General features: G+C 47.8%; 1 protein-coding gene across 1 annotated transcript; it reads left to right on the top strand.

Moving 5' to 3' along the window:
- The first annotated feature begins 8,142 nt into the window (after nucleotides 1–8,142).
- LOC126068836 (melanoma-associated antigen B2-like) lies at nucleotides 8,143–9,063 on the top strand. The gene has a single exon (XM_049871529.1). It carries the CDS (start codon nucleotides 8,143–8,145, stop codon nucleotides 9,061–9,063), a length of 921 nt encoding a protein of 306 aa, XP_049727486.1.
- Nucleotides 9,064–20,765: the final 11,702 nt, after the last annotated feature.

Raw genomic sequence — 20,765 nt, 5'->3', positions numbered from 1 at the left:
CTAGCCTGCTGGATGGTGAGAGCTGAATGGCCTAGATAACTCCTTTGCTCCTGTAATCAGAAAGACAGGTAGCCAGGCAAGAGACATGTGAGTGAGGCCATGGACCATCAGCTGACCACAACTCAGGAGTGACCCCAGACAACACTACATGGTGCAGAGATGTGCCATTCCAACTGAAACCACAGACTCATAAACATATAAATAGCTCTTGTTTTGAGCCATGAAATTTTGGCATGGTTTGTTATATAAGATAAATCTTTACTTAACCATATAACCCTTCTAGCAACTGTTTTAATTATTTTCTTCCATTCACTGCCAAGTATTTTATTTCCTACCAAGTACTGACTTACCTAACAATTATGTAAGCATACCATGTGATAGGGACTGTGCTAACCAATAATGTATAGAATAGTAAGCAGTAACAGACATGGGAACTATCTTCATGGAGCAAAGAAAATGATGATAGCTAAAATTTATTGTTTTCTACATACCATGAACCATGTTAATCTTCTAGTATATGTTAGTTCATTCACCAACTCTATTATAGACCCCATTTTACAGATGCAGAAATGGAGGTTCAGAGAATGTTAAGATATTTGCTTCAAGTCACAGTAAGTGGTGGAATTCAGGTCTTTCTCCAGCACTTGTTGTCTGAACCATTATGCTTTAGTTTAAGAACAGATATAAAGAAATCTAGGAATTCAATCTTGGCTCTGACAGTAACTTCTGCATCAATGAAAAGAACATAAGTCTCCTTTATCTTTAAGGGTCTGTCTAGCTACCCTTTTACTATGATGCAGAGTAAAGAGTCTTTAACCTGAGTCCAGTTCCTCACCACTTACGCTTTGCTTCATATCTTGTGCATTAGTATCTGTCCTCCTCTATTGGGAAACTAAAGCCTTTTTTTATTTTTTATTGTATGTTAGATGAAGGTTTATAGAGCAAACTAGTTTCTTATTAAACAATTAGTACACATATTGTTTTGTGACATTGGTTGCCAACCCCATGACCTGTCAATACTCTTCCCTTCTTGATCTTGGGTTCCCCATTACCAGCTTTCCTGTCCCTTCCTGCCTTCTTGTTCTCGCCCCCGGGCTGGTGTGCCCATTTGGACTGTTTTGTTTTATGGGCCTGTCTAATCTTTGGCTGAAGGGTGAACCTCAGGAGTGACTTCAGTACAGTAACGGTGTCCAGGGGCCATACTTTCAGGGTTTCTCCACTCTGTCAGACCAATACACCCGTTTTTCTTTTAATTTTTTGTGAGTTTGAACTTTGTTCTACATTTTTCTCCAGCTATGTCCAGGACTCTATTGTGATCCCTGTCGGAGCTGTCAGTGGTGGTAGCCGGGCTCCTTCTAGCTGTGCTAGACTGTCTGGTGCAGGCCATGGTAGATGTGGTCCATTAGTCCTCTGGACTAACCTTTCCCTTGTGTCTTTGGTTTTCTTCATTCTCCCTTGTTCCAGATGGGGTGGGAGCAGTCGAGTACCTTAGCTGTCCACTCATAAGCCTTTAAGACCCCAGTTGCTACTCACCAAAGTAGATTGTAGAACATTTTCTTTATAAACTCTGTTACACCGATTGAGCTAGATGTTCCCGGAGACCATGGTCCCCACAGCCCTCAGCCCAGTAATTTGGTCCCTCCGGGATTTTTGATGTGTCTATGGAACTTCAATGACCTAGCCTTGTACAACTTGTGCTGGCTTCCCCAGTATTGTGTACCGTCTTACCCTTCACCAAAGTTACCACTTATCTATTGTCTATTTAGTGTTTTTCCATCCCCACCCCTCCCCTCCCTCATAACCATCAAAGATTGTTTCTTTTTGTGCATAAAGTCTTCAGCATAAGAGTGGACTCGTACAATATTTGTCTTTCTGTGATTAACTTATTTTGCTCAGCATAATGCCCTCCAGATTCATCCATGTTATGAGATGCTTCACAGAGTCATCGCTGTTCTTTATCGTTGTGTAATACTCCACTGTGTGTATGTACCACAGTTTGTTTATCCATTCATTGTTCTTTATCGTTGTGTCATACTCCATCTTTATCCATTCATCTGTTGATGGGCATCTAGGTTGTTTCCACCTTTTTGCTATTGTATACAGTGCTGCAATGAACATGGATGTGCATATATCTGTTCGTGTAAGGCTCTTATTTCTCTAGGATATATTACAAGAAGTGGGATTGCTGGATCCTACGGTAGTTCTATTTCCAGGTTTTTAAGGAAATGCCAAATCGATTTCCAAATTGGTTGTACCATTTGACATTCCCACCAGCAGTGTGTAAGTGTTCCAGTCTCTCCACAACCTTTCCAACATATATTATTTTGTGTTTTTTGGATTAATGCCAGTCTTATTGGGGTGAGATGATATCGCATTGTAGTTTTGATTTTCATTTCTCTAATAGCTAATGATCATGAGCATTTCCTCATGTATCTGTTAGCCACTTGAATGTCTTCTTTGATGAAGTGTGTCTGTTCATATCCTTTGCCCATCTCTTAATTGTATTATTTGTCTTTTGTTGTAGAGGTGTTGGATTTTCCTGTAGATTTCAGACATTAGAACTTTCTTGGATTTGTCATAGTCAAAATTTTTTTTCCAGTCCATAAGTTCTTTTTTTTTAAACTTTTGGTGAAGTCTTTTGATGAGAAGTGTTTAATTTTTAGAAGAGCCCAGTTATCTAGTTTATCTTCTGGTGTTTGTGTATTGCTAGTTATGGTTTGCATGCTGTTAATGCCGTGTATTCGGGAAGCTAAATTCTTGAAGATTAGCATCGTCTTCCCTTTTCCCAAATCAAATAGGATTTGAAGCTATTCAAATTCATTCTGAATTGTCAGATAGCCTGCCATGGGGAATTGATATTTGAACAGAAGCCTGAAAGAAATGAGAAAGAAAGCTATATGGATATCTAGGGAATGAGGTTTTCTGGAAGGATTATGGAAGGTAACTACCCTGACACAGGACCATGCTCATCCCTTCAAGGAACACCCAGGAGCCATTATCATTGACTGAAGTGAACAAGAGGAGAGGTTTGGGAGATGAGTTTAGAGAAACACCTAGAAGCCAGTTTAGGCAGGCCTTGGAGACTGGTTAGACCCTCAGAGAGCACCAAGAGAGTTTCCTTTCCTTCTCTAAAATTCAGTACTAGAACCTTATCAGCCTGTTTTAGGGAATAAACCAATACCAAAGAAGATGCAAGCAAATTTACATTATGAATATAAAACACGAGCTCTAACACTCACACTTTCTTTTCTAAGCCTAAAAAATGTCCCTGTACAGGAGTTGCATTCTTGGTCATCCAAGTAAATAGAGTCAGTGACTAAAGTTTTATAAGATTAAAAAAATTTCAAACATACTTTTCAAAATTACAGGAAGGCTTCAACAAGTTTTATGCACCTAAACAGAAAAGAACATTCATTTTGTAATAATTATACTTTGAGAAACAAGATGAAATAAATAAAATGCACTTTTAAAGGTGGCAAAAGTTGTGTAATGGCAGATACTTATTCATAAGCCCAACGGTGGGGGGGGGGGGGTGGGGGGGAAGAGAGAAGAGAGGAAGGAAAGACAAAGAAGCAGGGACTTATTTTTTGCATACCTTCTTCTGCACCTTCTGAGTACCCGAGTGCTGGATGGATAAGACAAAGAGCAGATTTGTCAAAACAGAATCTACAGTCTCTGGAAGGGTGACCTGAGGCTAAAACAAACAGCTCTTCTTGAGGTCCTTTCCCCAAACACAAAATTGTGTTCTTTCCAGAGCTCTGCAAGAAACCAATGTGTAAAAGGTTTCAATGCTGTGTATGTTGCAATTAGTTTTTATTAAATCAGCAGCAACAGGCTTGGGGCCTTAAGGAAGTTACTGGTAACAGACTTGCCCTCATGCTATAAACACCTAGAAAACTGGACAAGATTTAGTAAACAGCAGTTTTGGACAATGGACAACAGAATAGTGCATTATGGAGACTGCCCAAAAAGAGAAGGCCTGGTAGTGGTTAAGACCTTGGCTGCTAACCAAAAGGTTGGCAGTTCGAATACACCAGCCACTCCTTGGAAACCCTGTGGGGCAGTTCTACTCTGTCCTATATGGTCGCTATGAGTCGGAATCAACTCGATGGCAGTGGGTTTGACTTTTGCCAAGAGCGCTGATCTGGGCCCCTTGTCTTGTGCTGAAACGTCCCCATCTTACATCACTCTCGGACAGGGACCCGTTCTCTGCAAGGTTTTCAGGAGGCAAATGACTCCAGACTTGGAGGGATGTGACAGTTCCTGGGAAGCCTTTAGTCCAAGACACAGGAACCAAGATGAGGACATCCATGAATGAGGACTGGGAAGATGAACACCCCAGAATATAGGGCTCACCCAGAGACAGACTGGCATCTGCTCTCAAACCTAGAAAGCCCCAGGCACGGCTGTCAGGCTGACCATCCCCTCACTTATCCTTTAGAGTTCTCAGGGACTTGAGGGCCTAAGATTTCAATCAGTAGATGCAGGAGTCTCAGTCTCTGATAGATATCAAGCTGATGATCCTGAATTAGGATGATGGAACGACCCAGACAGAATAGTGGTGTCCCATACTCATCTCTGCTGTCACTCCTTCGAGGTTCTGAAGAGCTGTGGACAGATATGCATCACTCTGATTCCAAATCATGGTGCCAGGAAGGTGTGGACCTTGATCAGAGAGGATCTCCAGGTAAGTAGAGGGTAGATTCTCAGAACCGATACGGTGCCATGGTGAGGACCCTGACTGAGGAATGAGGGAACCATCCACCCCAGAACAGAGAAGTGCCCACAAAGTCCCTTCCCCCGCTGCTGTCTGAGTTGGGATGCAAAGCTCAGAGCTGTCAGACTAAACACTAGCCACATTTCCTTCCCAGAAATGGCTATGCAGAGATTGTCTCAGGTCCTTGGTACATTTCAATTGGCCCTAGTTCTGTACAGAGAGGACACCTAGGCCCTAGGAGGGAGCAGGATAAAAATCCTTCCTGTTATGAAGGGCTCCCCAAAACAAAGGGCTCCTCAGAGTCCCACTCCTGTTCACAGTTCTGTGAGGTGCCAGCAAAGCTGTCAGTCTGAGACACCCCTTTATTTCCTCCTGTAGGGTTTCTGTGTGGCAAGGGCTTTGGGTAACGGGTGGTGGAAGGGAGAGCAGTCATGGTTCTTGAGACGGAACAGACCTAGTATGTAACAGGAGCCAAAGTGAAGACCCTGTGTGTTCTGAGGGGACCCCCAACAACAAACAAAAAGATCCCTATAGAGCTTAGCCCGTTTTGATCCAGGAAAGCACCAGGCAGAGTTATCAGCCTGAAGTGTCTCCTCTTTTCAGCACTAAGGGTGTTGGGGGGAAGGGCCTAAGTCCAAAGGGGTGGCCCCCATTGTGCAGAGGGCAGAGTCTTGTCCCTAAGTGGGGTAAGGTGTGGACCCTGAGTGTTTGGGGTAGGGGGGGACCTACCGCCTAAAAAGGATCTGCCAGGGGTAGTGAAATAGTCTGCAATCCTCTGAGGCCCCAGGCAAGTGTACGGTGCAGCATACTCTGACCTGTTCCCCTAGGGTCTCGGCGTGGTGAGAATCTTGTTCTGAGCATGCGAGTCAGGTCTTCATACGCGGGACTCCGAGGCACTGATAGGTATCAAGATGAGGACCCTGCATGAGCACTAAAGGACCACTCACAGCAGAACACTGGGGTCCCAAGTAGCCCACCTGTGCTGTCGGTCCTCGGAGGCCCCCCTGCCCCTGCAGGAGGGCCTTGATCCTTGAGGCCCTCAGTACAGCCTTGTACAGGTGTGACGTGCCCTGGCTTCCACCTAGGAAGTGCTGGGAAGGTGCAGTTTCTGGTCTGGGGGGCTGTGAGCTCTCCTCAGCAGAGGAGAGTTGAATCTCAGGCCTGACCAGGACTGAAGGTGAGAACCCTGAATTTAGACTGCGGTGACGAATTAACGCCAGAAAAGCGGGGTCCTAAGAGCGCCACCCCTGCTGTTGGCCCTCGGAGTCCCCCCTCAACGGCCTTGGCCCTCGGAGGCCCCCTATAGCCTGGGCCGGAAGTGACGGGCGGGCATGCGCCGACTGCCATCCAGGAAGTGCCGCGAAGGCGTGGCCTGTGGTCTGACCGCGTTGATACTTTCATCATTGGAGGAGGGTGGAGTCTCAAGACTGGTCAGGAGTCCAGGTGAGGACCCTGAATGTGGACTAAGAGGACCCCTTACCCAGAACAGAGGAGGTCGCACCAAGTCCCGCCCCTACCACCAGCCCCAAGGCCACCAGGCTGACTTCGGCCTGTAAAATCTCAGGATGGGCGGGCCTTGTTCCAAGAAAGCACCCGAGTTCCGAAGAGGGAGGAGACCTAGACCCTAACTGCAGGCGAGGCGAGGACCCTTAGTGCTAATGAGGAGGGTTCTCCTTAAAAGAGGCGCTGCCCACAGCCCAAGCTTGCTCTCAGCTTTGGGAGCCCCCGGGCAGAGGTAGCCAGATGTGCAGCATCCCGACTACTCTCCATCTAGGGAGGTGAGGGCCTTGGTCTGAGCCATAAATCCCACCGCTGCTTTTGGGCGGACTTAAGTTAGTAGAGGGAGGAATCCCGACCTTGGAACAAGTTCAGAAGCCTGAGAGAGCAAAGTAGGGGTCACCAATTGAGAACTCTGGGGTCACGTAAGCCCCACCGCCCTGACCAACCCTAGGATTTCCAGAATAGCGTCAAAAAGATATGGGTAACTCTGACTTCCAACTCTGAGGTCTCAGGAAGGTGTAGTCTTTGGTCTGAGGGATGTGGCCTCCTGATACCAGAGGGTTGGGTCCCAGGAATGGTGCAGAGAGAAGGGAAGACATGATTGAGGTACTGGGACCACTCAACCCAAAATGGGGAGGATTGCAGTGGGCTCTGCTAATGCCATTAGCCCTGGAAGGACAAATCTGGCAAGTTCAGGCGACTCTGGACTTCTGCCTGGAGTGTCTGAGGCAGATGCCCGCCTTCGTTTAAGCCCCAATTCAGGAGACAGAGGGATACCAGAAACTGGTGGGAGTCAGTGTAAAAATACCTTAGAAGGCACTAGGGAATTTACCCCTCTTCTCCCCTCCTCCAAGAAGAGAGGAAGATACAGCAAAGTCTCCTACTGCTATTGGCCCAGGGGAGCCACAGTCAGAGGTGTCAGGTTGAAGTGACCCTGGTTTGTTCCTAGGGACAGATGGTCTCAAGGACATGAAGTCCTTGGACTAATGGAGAGGCTTATCCAGGAGAGGAAACCCTGGTGGCGTAATGGTTTAGTAGCATGGCTGCTAACCGAAAGGTCGGCAGTTCAAATCCAACAGGCGCTCCTTGGAAGCTCCATGGGGCAGGCCTATTCTGTCCTGTAGGGTCGGTATGAGTCGGAATTGACTCGATGATATCGGGTACCAAAGGGATGTTCTGCAGAGACAGGGTACATGGTCTCTATTAGGAGTCAAGGTGAGGATACTGAGTTCTGATGAGGTGACTCCTCCCAGAAGAAAGGGGGAAACACAGAGCCCCAAAACTGCGTTCAGACCTGGAGGACCTGGGTGTGGTTACTTAGCGAGTTGCACTAACTTCCAGAGTGTTTCGGGGAGATGAGGGACCTGGTAAAAGGGGGCAGCCATGGTGAGGACCCGGGTGGAAGACTGAGGCCTCCAAGGAACCCAAAACAGAACAGGCCCCAGTGTGCTGTCATCACTGAGAAACCCTGCCAGGAGTGGTGGCTGAGCTGATCCTTCAGTTTTTGCGTGTGGGTCCCAGAGGGAGTTGAGGTTTTAAGGTCAGAGTAGTAGAGGGGAGGTGTTCTGGCCCTGCCAGCAGTTAATAGGATGGCCCTACGAGTGAAATTAGAAGAATCCCCAGTAACCCAGTACAGAGTCCCTAGTGTCTGCCCCTGCTGTCACCCCAGTAAGCTCCAAGCAGGGCTGGCAATCTACAACCTAATCCTTCCTCTAATTTCCTCTACAGCATCCTGACCAGGACAGTCAGAGCCTTGTGCGGTTCTATAGCAGTGTCCTTAAGAATCCTGCAGAGGCATCGGTTGTGAAAGCCAAGGAGGCATCTCTCTGCTACAGGGCACATCTCCTCTCAGCCTTCCTCCTCCTGTGGGCTCGCATCACCTGCCCTCCTTACACTCCTGCCTGCTGTCCTTGAGCAGAGTCATCATGCCTCGTGGTCATAAGAGTAAGCTCCGCGCCCGCGAGAAACGTCGCCAGGCCCAAGGTGACACCCACAGTGTCAAGGGTGCTCAGGCCACTGCAGCAGAGGAGCAAGGGTCCCCCTCCTCTTCCTCTCCTCCTTTTGGGGGGCCTCCCCAGAGCTCCCCTGCTGCTCGCACTCCCCAGGGGTCTCAAAGAGCTCCATCCACCACCACTGCTGCTGCAGGTGTTTCGGGCCGAAGAGCTCCTAGAGGGGCCGAGGGCCAAGGTGAGGGACGTCCAAGTTCCTCTTCGGCCCGAGCCCCGAATGAGAGGTCACAAAGGGACCCTCTAACCAGGAGGGTGATCATGTTATCACAGTTTCTGCTGTCAAAGTATAAAATGGAAGAGCGCATTACGAAGGGAAAAATGATGAAGATCATCAACAAAAGGTACAAGGAGCACTTCCCTGAGATCCTGAGGAGAGCCTCTGAGTACATAGAGCTGGCCTTTGGCCTTGACATGAAGGAAGCTGACGCCAAAGGTCAATCCTATGCCCTTGTCAGCAAGCTGGAGATCACCGAGGAAGAGAATCTGAGTGGCGGCAGAGGGTTTCCCAAGACCGGGCTTCTGATGCCTCTCCTGGCCATGATCTCCATGAATGGCAACCGGGCCACCGAGGAAAAGATGTGGGAATTCCTGAATATGGTTGGGATGTACGATGGGAAGACGCACTTCATCTTTGGGGAGCCCCGGAAGCTCATCACCAAAGATTTGGTGCAGGCAGAGTACCTGGAGTACCGGCCGGTGCCCAACAGTGATCCGCCACGCTACGAATTCCTGTGGGGTCCCAGAGCCCAAGCTGAAGCCAGCAAGACAAAAGTCCTGGAGTTTCTGGCCAAGGTCAAAGATACCAACTCCAGTGCCTTCCAAGCCCTGTATAAATAAACTTGGAGAGATGAGGGAGACAGCCGCAAGCAGAGAAAGGGCCAGGGCTAGTGTCAGGGCAAGTCCAGCCAGTCCTCCCATCCCTAGTGAAGTCTGATGCAGAGTCTTCACTTTGTTGTTGAAAATGGCTGTTAACCTTCTAAGTAGCAGAGGCAACATGGGGCTGGAGGGAGCACATGTATGTCTTCTTTTATTCCCGTTACACTTGAGTGACCTGAAGATTTAGCTCATTTTTTGTACTTTTCAAATGTTGTTCTTTTAGGTTTTAGGATTCAGAATCTAAATTCACCCTCATGCATTTATTGTTGTATTCCAGATTTGGGGGTAAGAGTTTTGTATTGTGTAAAACAAATTGAAAATCTCTGAATCTTTTCTTATAAATCCAGAACTAGTTAACGTGGTATCAGAATTGGGATGTTCTTGGAAATATTAAAGATATCCAAAAGAGTTAGTTGGGATGACAAGGTAGAGGTGGAAAACCATAAAAGTTGGTCAATTCTTGCTTTCCCTTATCCCATTTGGTAAAAGTAGAACATTCATGTGCTTGGATTTGTTTAGCTTCTTTAAGAATGTGGGGGAAAATAAATTGTGATGATTTGACCTCTTGTTCCCTGCCTCTTATTTTCCCCAAAGAGTAATTGAGCGTCTGCCCTTTGAAAGGCTTCCTGCTAGTACTGGGGCCCTTTAAGCAAAGGTGTCGAAGCCCGAGTATAGATTTTAGAGTCTGACAACAGCTATGAAATAAGAAAGAGGTGGAAGTACTCTCCAAGACCTCAGGACTAGTAGAAACGCAGTGAACACTTCAGGATTCCCTCTAGTGCAAATGCCCTGAGGGAGGGCATTTTGGGGTCTTGGGAAATTTTGATCTCTCAGTGTGCACTGGGGGAATTTTAAGTTAGGAAACATAGGGGAGGGAAGGGTAGGGGGCGAGAAGAGCAGGTAGGGGTGAGGCTGGGGGCAGGGGCGAGTCCAGATGGGGTTGCGGGAGGAGTGTGCAGGGTCAGACATTCCCATCATGTGTCTCAGTGTGGAATGACTTCGCCTGGAGTGGCAACCAGCTCTTCACACTGCCTCTGGGATTGACGGTAAACGAGAGAAATCCCCCCCGGAGCAGGACTGGAAGGTGTCCTGTGTTCTTGTCCCAGTGCTCTTGAACACAAGTGCTGACTGTGTGTGTCATGCACATCATTTCCAGAGTTTCTGAGAAATAGGGAGATACTCCATGTGAGGAAGCCAGTGTTAGTAGCTTTTTGCCTTTGGCTGGGGGAGCCAGAGGCCATGCCATTGAAAGGATGGTAGAATGAGGTTGTCTTCAGTGTCACTTGGCAAACACCAAGTGAAAACTGGCCTTTTGGCCATGGTGATGAGAACTGGGGTGACATAGGTGGAAGGACAGTTGGGAGGGGAAATTGTCCTTGACAGCACTTCTAAGAGCTTTGTGTTCATTAAACTGGGACAGTCTACCCACATGCACATTAAAAAATTTACTCCCTGCTATGGATTGAATTTAACCACCACGTCCCCCCAAAACAGGTGGTGTAAATAATGACCCAATAACCATGGTTATGATGCCATTTGGGAATATGTGTTATGTTAAAGAGAGGGGGTTGTAAGGTGTGTCTTGAGTCAACCGACACATTCTCCAGGGGAGAAAGATGTGGCAGTCAGCTTCTGTAAGATTTACACCCTTGGAAACCCTATGGGGCAGTTCTGCTCTGTCCTGTTGCATCCCTGTGAGTCAGAATCTTCTGGACAGCAGTGATTTTTTTTTTTTTGCAGGGGGGTATCTTTAGTCCAGTCTCATCTGAGATATAAAGGAGGTGATTTGGCAAGCAAGTAATCACAAGTGGGGAATGATAGTTGCCAGGGCACGTGAGATCTCCAAGGAGAGAAGAAACGGAAGCTGAAGAAAGACAAGGACCTTCCCCCTCAGCAAACAAAGAGTTAAAGCTTTCCCCTAGAGCCAGCACCTGAATTCAGATTTCTAGGCTCCCTTTTTTTTTTAAACTGTGAGAAAATAAATTTCTATTTGTTAAAGCCTTCCCCTTGTGGTATATCTGTTATAACAGCACTAGATAACTATGAGACTCCCTAATGAGTGATAAAATGCTTTGACCTTGACATGTTGGCAGTGCAGACCCATCCAGTGGCACCGCAGAAGAAAGACCTGGCAATCTGTGTCTTTAAAATTTATAGCCAAGGAAACCCTATAGGGCAGTTCTACATGGGGTTGCATTTAGTTGGAATTGACTCGATGTTAAGAAGTTATTGTAAAATATTAGTTTTTCTTTCTAAGTAGTATTTCTTCTCATTTGGTTTTCTTTGTCCTAGAGCACTGCATAATCTTACAAACCCTGAAGAAAACAAAACAAAAATTCTCAGATGGGTGGGTGGTACTTTGTGGTGTCAAAATAATCATAGTAATAACTGCCATTCTTTAAAGACCCAATATTTGCCAGTCGGCTTGCCACGTGCTTCTCATGCCTCGCGCACAATGCACCAGCCCTAGAAGACAGGGCTTATCAATCCAACTTCACAGAAGAAGAACCTGGAGCTCAAGGTGTTTGGTAATGTGTTCGAGCTTGCAAGTCTAGTACATGAGCGAGCTACATTAGACCCCTGGTCTGAATCCGTCTAGAGCCCACACTGTTTGACCACTCCTCCCAGCCAGGGGCTTACCGTGTGTCTCTTAATTCACTATTCTTCTCTCTACTACAAAATGTTTCTCAGGTAAGAAAATGAATACTGCTGAGCCCAGAGCATTGAGTTGGACTGTATAGCCAGAGCTATGTGGATACTAAAATAAGTGAGATGTGTGAATAAGGAAAAGGAAAAGACAATATTCAATGGCAATACAATCATTGACATATACAAGGCCAGAGAACCTGAAAAGATTTGGGGCTCATAAAATCATCCTGGAGAGCCCCTGCCTGTAGAAAGTAGATCTATCAGAACCAACGTTACCTGAGCCTCTGTGTGTGGCTGAGGGAGAGAAGGATGAGATCAGCCTGGTTTTCTGACAGTCCACCACCTGTGTTGGGCTTCTTGTCTTTGGCTGCAGCTTCCTCATTCATGCCACTCCTCACTCTTGGGCAGGGAACCAATCTCTGCAAGATTTCCAATGGGAAATTTGCTTGAGTTTGCAAGGATGTTGCATTTCTCAGGAAGTCGTTAATCAAAGAGGAGCCAAGAAGAGCACCCCAGTGGATGAGAACACACAGAGGAAAAACACACCAGAATTTAGGGATCACACAAAAGAGCCACAGGGTTTGCTCTCAGACCTAGAGAGCCCCAGGTAGTGCCCTCACTTGTTTTTCAGATTTCTCAGGAACCTGAGACAGTGGCCTAAGGACACCCTCCAAGTCAGTAAAGCAAGGACACTCAGCCTCTGATAGATATCTAAGTGATGACCCTGAATGAAGATGTTGGGCGGCCCCTCAAGAAGAGTGACGTCCCCTAGCGTCTAGCCTTGCAGTTGGCCCTGAGAGATTTCAGACAGTCCTGGCTGGATATGCCTTATCCTGACTTCCAAATCAGTGGTCCCAGGTCAGTGAAGACCTTGATATGAGGGGAGCAACCTGGGATTCAGCAGGGAGTGGATTTCCAGGACAGGTCAGGTTCAAGATGAAGACTGTGAATGAGGAAGGAGGGAACCACCCACCCCAGACAGAGGAGGCCACACAAAATGCTCCCTGCTGTTGGCCCTGGGAGTCCCAGGGCAGAGATGTCAGGATGAGGAGTCCCCTCAATTCTGCCTGGAGAATCTTGTGGGCATACCCCAGGTCCATAGAGGGAGGAGACTCAGGCCCTCAAAGGAGGCAAGGTGAGGACCCTGAGTGTTATGAGTGGTAACTCCATCAACAGAAGGAGCAGAAGAGAGCATTGCCTCTGTTCTAAGTCCTGGGAAGCCTCTGGGAGATCTCTCTGCCAGAGGTGTCCATCGTTTCTTCCTGAGTGGTCTCAGGGAAGGAGGGTCCGGTCTAAAGTGGCAGCCCCAGTTCTGCAAAGGGAGGAGTCTAGTACCTAACTGTAGTTAAGTGTGGACCCTGAGTGTTTATGGGGCATCCTACTGCCTAAAAATGATCTTCCAGGAGAAGTGAAACAGCCTGCACTCCTGTGAGACCCCTCGGAAGTGTATAGTGTGGCACACCCTGATCTATCCCTCCAGGGTCTCGGCTTGGTGAGAATCTTCTTCTGAGCCTGTGAGTTGGTCTTCATAGGCGGGACTCCCAAGCTCTGATGGGTATGAAGGCGAGAGCCCTGTGTGTGCACTAAGGGACCACTCACTCCAGAATACTGGAGTCCCAAGAATCCTGCCCTTGCTGTCCACCCTCGGGGCCTCTGGCCTCTACCACAAATGTCTTGAATCTTGGAGGCCCTCCCTGTAGCTTTGTACAGATGTGACATGTCCTGGCTTCCATTGAGGAAGTGCAGGGAAGCTGCACCTTCTGGTTTGGGGAATGTGAGCTCTCCTCAGCAGAGGAGAGTGGAGTCTCAGGACTGATCAGGAGTCAAGGTGAGGACTCTGAATGTGGAGGATTGTGACCAATTAACCCGAGAAAAACGGGGTCCTAAGAATGCTGTCCCTGCTGTTGGTGCTCAGAGACACGCCCCTAAGGGCCTTGGCCCTCAGAGACCCCCCCATACCCTTGGCCAAATGTGAAGGGTGGGCATGCACCGACTTCCATCTAGGAAGTGCCGGGAAGGCGAAGCCTCTGGTCTGAGTGGGTTCAGACTTTCATCAGCGAAGGAGGGTGGAGTCTCAGGACTGGTCAGGAGTCCAGGTGAGGACTCTGAATGTGGACTAAGGAGACACCTAACACAGAACAGAGGAGGTCCCACAAAGTCCCGCCCCTACTCCCAGCCTCAAGACCACCAGGCTGACTTCTGCCTGTGAAGTCTAAGGATGGGCAGGCCTTGGTCCAAGAAAGCACCCGAGTTCCGAAGAGGGAGGAGACCTAGACCCGAACTGCAGGCGAGGCGAGAACCCTTAATGTGAATTAGGTGGCTTCCCCTTAAAAGAGGGGCCGCCCTCATCCCATCCTCGGTCTCAGCTCTGAGAGCCTCCAGGCAGGGGTAGCCAGATGTGAAGCACCCTGATTCCCCTCTAAGGAGGTGAGGGCCTTGGTCTGAACCACCAATCACACCCCTGCTTTCAGGTGGACTCAAGTTAGTAGACGGAGAAATACCAGTTCCTACCCGGAAGCCAGGTCATAAGCCTGAGTGAGCAATGAAGGGGTCACCAAATTGAGAAGTCTGTGGTCAGGTGACCCCAGCCACCCTGGCCAGGCCTAGGATTCCCAAAACAGCCTTCAAAGGATGTGGCTCACTCTGACTTCCAACTGTGAGGTCTCAGGAAGGTGTGGTCTTTGGTCTGAGAGCTGTGGCCTCAGGTCAGCAGAGGATAGGGTCCCAAGAATGGTGCAGAGTCAAGGGAAAGACATGATTGAGGTACTAGGGATCACTAGACCCAAGATGGGGACGGCTACACTGAACCCCGCTAATGCCATGAGTCCTGGGAGCCCAGGACAAATCTGACAAGCTCAGGTGACCCTTGACTCTTGCCTGGAGGGTATAAGGGAAATAAGGGCCTAAGATTAAGCCCCAATTCAGCAGAGGGAGGAATCCCAGAACCTGGTGGACGTCAAGGTAAAAATCCTTGAAGAAGAAAGATGGAATTAACGCCCACCAAAAAAGAAGAGAGGAGGCTGTACAATGTCCCCCCTCTACTATTGGACCTGGGAAGCCAAGGTCAGAGATATCACACTGAGGTGCCCCCTCATTTATCCTGAGGGTGGGCCATCTCAATGCCATGCAGTCCTTGGGCTAATGGGGAGGCCTACTCAGCAGAGGCAGGAGACTGGGTCCCTAAGAGGAATCAAGGTGAGGACATGGAATTATGATGAGGTAACTCCTCCTCCCTATAGTACGGGGGAAACATAAAGCCCCACCCCTGCTTTGAAACATGGGGACCTGACATGCTGACTTACTGAGTTGCAGTTACTTCTTCCAGGGCATCTCAGGGAGGTGAGGGATCTGGTCAAAGTGGGCACCCAAGGTGAGGACCCTTGTGGAATTGTGAGCCCTCCAAGGAACCCCAGACAGAACGAGCCCCACTGTGCTGTCATCACTGAGACACCCAGCCAGGAGTGGTGGCTGAGCTACTCCTTCGGTTCCTCCTTGTGGGTCCCAGAGGAATTTGAGGTATCAAGTTCAGTGTAGCAGAGGGGAGTGGCCTTGGCCCTGCCAGCAGTCGATATGATGACTCTGATATGAACTGAGCTCACCCCCAACTAACCCAGTACAAAGTCCTTAGTGCCAGCCCCTACTGTCACCCCAGGAAGACCTAAGCAGCACTGGCAATGTATAACCTAATCCATCCTGTAGTTTCCTCTACAGGATCCTGACCAGGACAGTAGGGGCCTTGTGGGGTCCTAGAGCAGTGCCCTCCAAGAATCCTGTAAAGGCGGCCTTTGTTAAAGCCAGGGAGGCATCTGTCTGCTGCAGGGGTGCACACCCTCTCCACCACTTCTGAAAAATCAGCCATTGGAAACCCTGTGGAGCACAGTTGTTCTCTGGCACACATGGGGCCTCCACGAGTTGGAATCAACGCAGCAGTAACTGGTAAGGTTGAGAACTGCCTTAGCTTCTCTTAGCAGCCACATCTCCCCTTCACGCCCATCACTTCATCTCTCCTTTTAGTTCCCGAGGAAGAGACGTCCAGGAACCCTTCTGGCTCCTGAAACTCCTTGGTCCTATGAACTCGTCTTTCCTTTCAGAAGCTTATGTTGCTTTCTTAATCAGGAACTTTCCCTTTGCAGTAAATACGCTCAAATATCATGAGATCTATTTACTGCATTTTATTTTCACCTGTGCATAAATGGCCACACTGATTACCCTCCCTGTTGTCCAAGCCATGGGAAGTCCCTTCCAATACTGACCCTGGGCTTGGCCACAGTGCTTGCTTTGTTCAATGGGATAATAACAAACATGACAGGTAGAGAGTTGAAAAGAGATGTCTTGTGACCACTACCATGTGAACAAATGCAGGCTAGCCTGCTGCATGGTGAGAGCTAAATGGCCTAGATACCTCCTTTGCCCCTGCCAACAGAAAGACAGGTAGCCGAGTAAGAGACATGAAAGTGAGGCCATGGACCTTCAGCTGACCACCAACTCGGGCGTGAACCCAGACAACACTATATGGTGCAGAGATGTGCCGTCCCAACTGAAACCACAGACTCATGAACAAATTAATGGCTGTTGTTTTGAGCCACTAAATTTTGGCATGGTTTGTTATATGACATAAATCTTTACTTAACTATATAACCTTTCCAGCTACGTCTTTAATTATTTTCTTCCATTCATTGCCAAATCGTATATTTCCTATCAAATACTTATCGAACACATAATTATACAAGCATACTATGTGATAGGGACTGTGCTAACCAATAATGTATAGAATAGGAAGCAATAACAGACAGGGAACTATCTTTAGGGAACAAAGAAAATGATGAGAGCTGAGATTTCCTGACTGTTTTCTGCGTACCATCGACCATGTTAATCTTTTACCACACATTAGTTCATACACGAATTTTATTATTGACCTCATTTTACAGATGCAGAAATGGAGTTTGAGAGAATGATATTTGCTTTAAGTCAGTGATGGAATTCAGATCTTTCTCCAGCACTTGTGCTCTGAACCGTTAAACTTTAAGAACAGATATACAGAAACCTAGGAATTGAGTCTTAGCTAATTAGACAGTAACTTCTGAGTCAATGAAGAGAATGCAGCTCTCCTTTCGTTATCTTTAAGGCTCTGTCTAGCTACCCTTTTACTATGATTCAAAATGAAAAGTTTTTAACTGAGTCCAGTTCCTTGCCACTTACACTTTGCTTCGTATCTTGTTCATTAGCATCCGTCCTCCTCTATGGGGAAAGTGAATTCTTTCTTTTTAACTGTACTTTTCTTATTAAACAATTAATACACATATTGTTTTCTGACATTGGTTGCCAACCCCGTGATATGTTAACTCTTTCCCCTTCTCGACTTTGGTTTCCCTATTACCAGCTTTCCTGTCCTCTCCTGCCTTCTGGTCCTTGCTGCTGGGCGGGTGTGCCCATTTAGACTCATTTTGTTTTATGGGCCTGCCTAATCTTTGGCGTTTGCATCGAGGACCTTGGTGAGGCTGACAAGTGCGTGGCCCACTCTCCTTTGCGCACCCTCAATGAAGCTACTCTCACCTATGAAGATGTGACTTCAGCACTGAGCTGTAAGGGTGTCCAGGGGCCATCCTCTCGGGGTTTCTCCAGTCTCCATCAGACAGTAAATCTTTTTTTTTTATCGTGATTTAGAATTCTGTTCTACATTTTTCGCCATTTCTATTCAAACCCTCTATTGTGATCCCTGTCAGAGCAGTCCTTGGTGGTAGCCAGGCTCCATCTACTTGTGCTGGACTCCGACTGCTAGAGGCTGTGGTACTTGTGGTCGATTAGTACTTTGGACTAATCTTTCCCTCGTGTCTTTGGTTTTCTTCATTTTCCCTTGCTCCAGATGGGTTGGGAGCAGTGGAATATCTTAGATGGCCACTCACAATTTTTAAGACCCCAGATGCTACTCAGTGTATTAGAATGAAGAATATTTTCTTTGTAAACTGTGTTATGCCAATTGAGCTAAATGTTCCCCGATACCATGGCCCCATAGCCCTCAGCTCAGTAATTTGGTCCCTCATGGACTTTGGATGTGTCTGTGGAGCTTTCGTGACCTTGTTACCGAACTAGTGTTCTTGTCCACTCCTATTAGCCAATCGAAATAAGATGGATGTCACACCACCAATTGCAAGGAAACAGAAAGTGGAAATTTATTGTCTGCACAGACAAGGAGCAATGCGGAGTCTAGCAACCATAAGGCCAGGTGCTCGCTGTCTGAGGGGGTTGGGGAGCTTTTTATTTCCAGTGGCGTCTGGGGATTGGATTTGGTGCCCTGAACTCTCTGCCCTTAGCCCTCCCATGTCCACATTTGGAGGCCCGGATGTTGAATCATGTCAGTGATGTTCAGGTCCAAGGACAGATTGAGGACACTGCTCTTCAGGTCCTGCGCATGTGCTCAAATATTGTTTCACGCATGCACAGGACTCTGATGCCAAATTCAAACCGTGTAGGGCCGCAACGTGGTTGGGCAAAAGTGCAGTTAGAAGCTGTAGTTTGGGGGGACAGCGAGGAGGGTGGGGAACCGTGGTGCAGTGGGGGGATGTCTGGATAGAGGCTTCAATCCCCTCTCTAACAGGTTCCTTTTAATGTTATAAGGGGCTTACGGCTGAAGGTCTCATCTTCTGTAGCTTCTTCCTGCTGCCTAAGGACGCTGGCGTAGAACAGGGCTCTAGCTGGAACCTACTCGGGGGAGATGGGGTAATATCCCTGTCATAGCATCATTTGCAGGTGGAACTTTTGAAGCCTGTAAGACACAAGGTTTACTAAAAGGTTAAACAAACAAGGCCTGAATACAAGCAGCAGGACCACCATGGCCAAGGATCTTAGAAGGGGAAGACGCCATGTTAAGTTTGGGATTGCCACCCTTACGGTATCTCAGATAGTTTGTGAAGTTGGGCCCTGGTGGAACTTGTGTAGCCATTTATTTTGGAGGGACTCGAGTTCTCAAAAAGGGACCAGGAACCCTGTTACTGCACCTGCCCCAGTTAGGATTAAACCCAGTGCCCTCTTTAGTCTACAACCTGAGGCTCACCTGGAGGCCCAAGACATGTAGACACTGGTGCCTGAGAGAAACGAAAGTCCTAGGGAACACTGACCGGTGGTTGTGACAGGGCCGATGTAAGAAGCTGTCCATCCACAGCCAGGACAACGACAGCTGGGCTGCGGTCACCCAGGCACCAGCCAGACCCACACACTCAGACACATTCACCGGGGGGCACACAAAGATTCAGCGATGGCACAGCCACCGAGGGTGGCACCAGCTCATTCGGGCCAACTGCAGCTCCACAAGCTCTGAGCCAGGGGACCACAAAGCCCAGGTGGCACACTCGGCACTTCGAGTGTGTATTTTTCTCTTGTGGCATTGTAAATGTTTTTCAGAGGTAAATGAGTGTGTCTGGGGTGTAGGCCCCATGTGGTTGGGCAAGCAATAGTCAAGGAGAAAATAAAAAGTTCTTGGGAAATTCTTGATTTTCTTCTCTCATTAGGTATCTCCAAGTAACCGACTTGGTTGGTCAGATTAGTGTGGAGATAAGTTGTCTCATTCCAGTTGCCTGGGGTTTTAGCAGTGCTGAGTCAGTGAGACCCTGGATAGTCTGTTGGACAAAGTCCCTATTGTAATTAATGGAAGATGGGCCTTGGGGAGACCCATCGCATGGAGAATCTAGTGGTGTTTTTAGTAGGTGGGGGCACCTGGACTGGGATTGCCTCTACATTATCTTTAGTTTTGGTAGGGAAAGGGTGAAGCAGACCCAGCCATCCTTTAAGTGGAGAGCGTTTGAGGTGTTTCTGAGATAATTATCCTGCCCTTCTGGGGACCCCGTTTTTCTTCTAAGAAGACACAGGAAATAAACAAGCAGGATATAAGGCCGCATACTGGTGGGAAACTTGAGCAGTCATGAATAACAACCTGCATAATTGCCAGGGGATGACAGTCAACTGGCACAATTGTCTATCACTTTAAATCCTCTGAAGCCTGAGTTTTTCAGTTATTACTGTCTTGTCAGTTCTTACTGTTCTGCAGGGCTTGTTGGTCAGTGTCCTGAGTAGCAGGCAGCTAGAGGCAAGAGTTATGGACCTACTCTCCCTTCTTGGCGATCTTGATTGCAGTGCCCAGGGTTTGTTCTCCTGCCGGGTCTGTAGTGCTCCAGGTCTTGACACGGACAAAAAGACTTCAGGTTGTGAAGAGTCTGCCACGTCATGTACCTGTCAAGAGAGTCAAGCACTCCTGCTACAGAATACAAATATCGTTTAATAGTGAGCTAGCTTTGTATATGTCTCTAGCCTCCAAGGTATCCTCAGGACCCAGAGTAATGAAGCCCTCCCACAAGTTACTGAGGAGGGGACGCCGATACGTAAGCTCCACAAGGCTTACCCTAACTTTGGTTTGAGGTGCAACCCTAGTCCTGAATGGAGCCATGTGAAGGGTCTTTAAAAAAAAAATTAGCCTGTGCTAATTAGGTCTTCCTGCAAGGTTTGGTCCGGTGGGCTTCAATAGTCCAGTTTACCTTTCTCTTGCAATCTTTTTCCAGAACATATTGCTGGTGCTTAGTCTCCTCTTAATACTTCCAAGAAAATCTTGTCTCTCTTTTTTCTTTTTTTTGTAAGTAGTGGTTTTTAATGTTGAGAGGGACCATACAGAGTGACAAGTGGTGCAGAGCCAGCTGCTCACAAAACTCTATAACCTGATCCAGTAGCATAATAAATCAGTATATTTATGTTTAGGACAGTCCAGTCTGGGGCCATCCCTCCCTTTCTTCTCTACCTTTCTACTTCCTTCTCACCTTTCTGTTTTCTCTTCATTCTTCTTGCTCTCTACCTTTTCACTCCTCCAAGCCCCATCAGTTGTTTCTTCCCTGTCTGGCCCCTATTTTTGCAACTATAAAAGTCTTCTATAGCTTATGCTAAGCTAGAATCAGGCACTACTACTGGGGTCACTGTTCTCGCTGCTTGCTTGGCTTATAAGTCGGCCCTTTTGTGGCCTTGGGCCACTACTG

Source organism: Elephas maximus, chromosome X, assembly GCF_024166365.1.
Source record: "Elephas maximus indicus isolate mEleMax1 chromosome X, mEleMax1 primary haplotype, whole genome shotgun sequence".
Classification (NCBI taxonomy): Eukaryota; Metazoa; Chordata; class Mammalia; order Proboscidea; family Elephantidae; genus Elephas; species Elephas maximus.
Note: the sequence above shows the minus strand (reverse complement) of the source record. Positions and strands in the feature narration are given on the sequence as shown.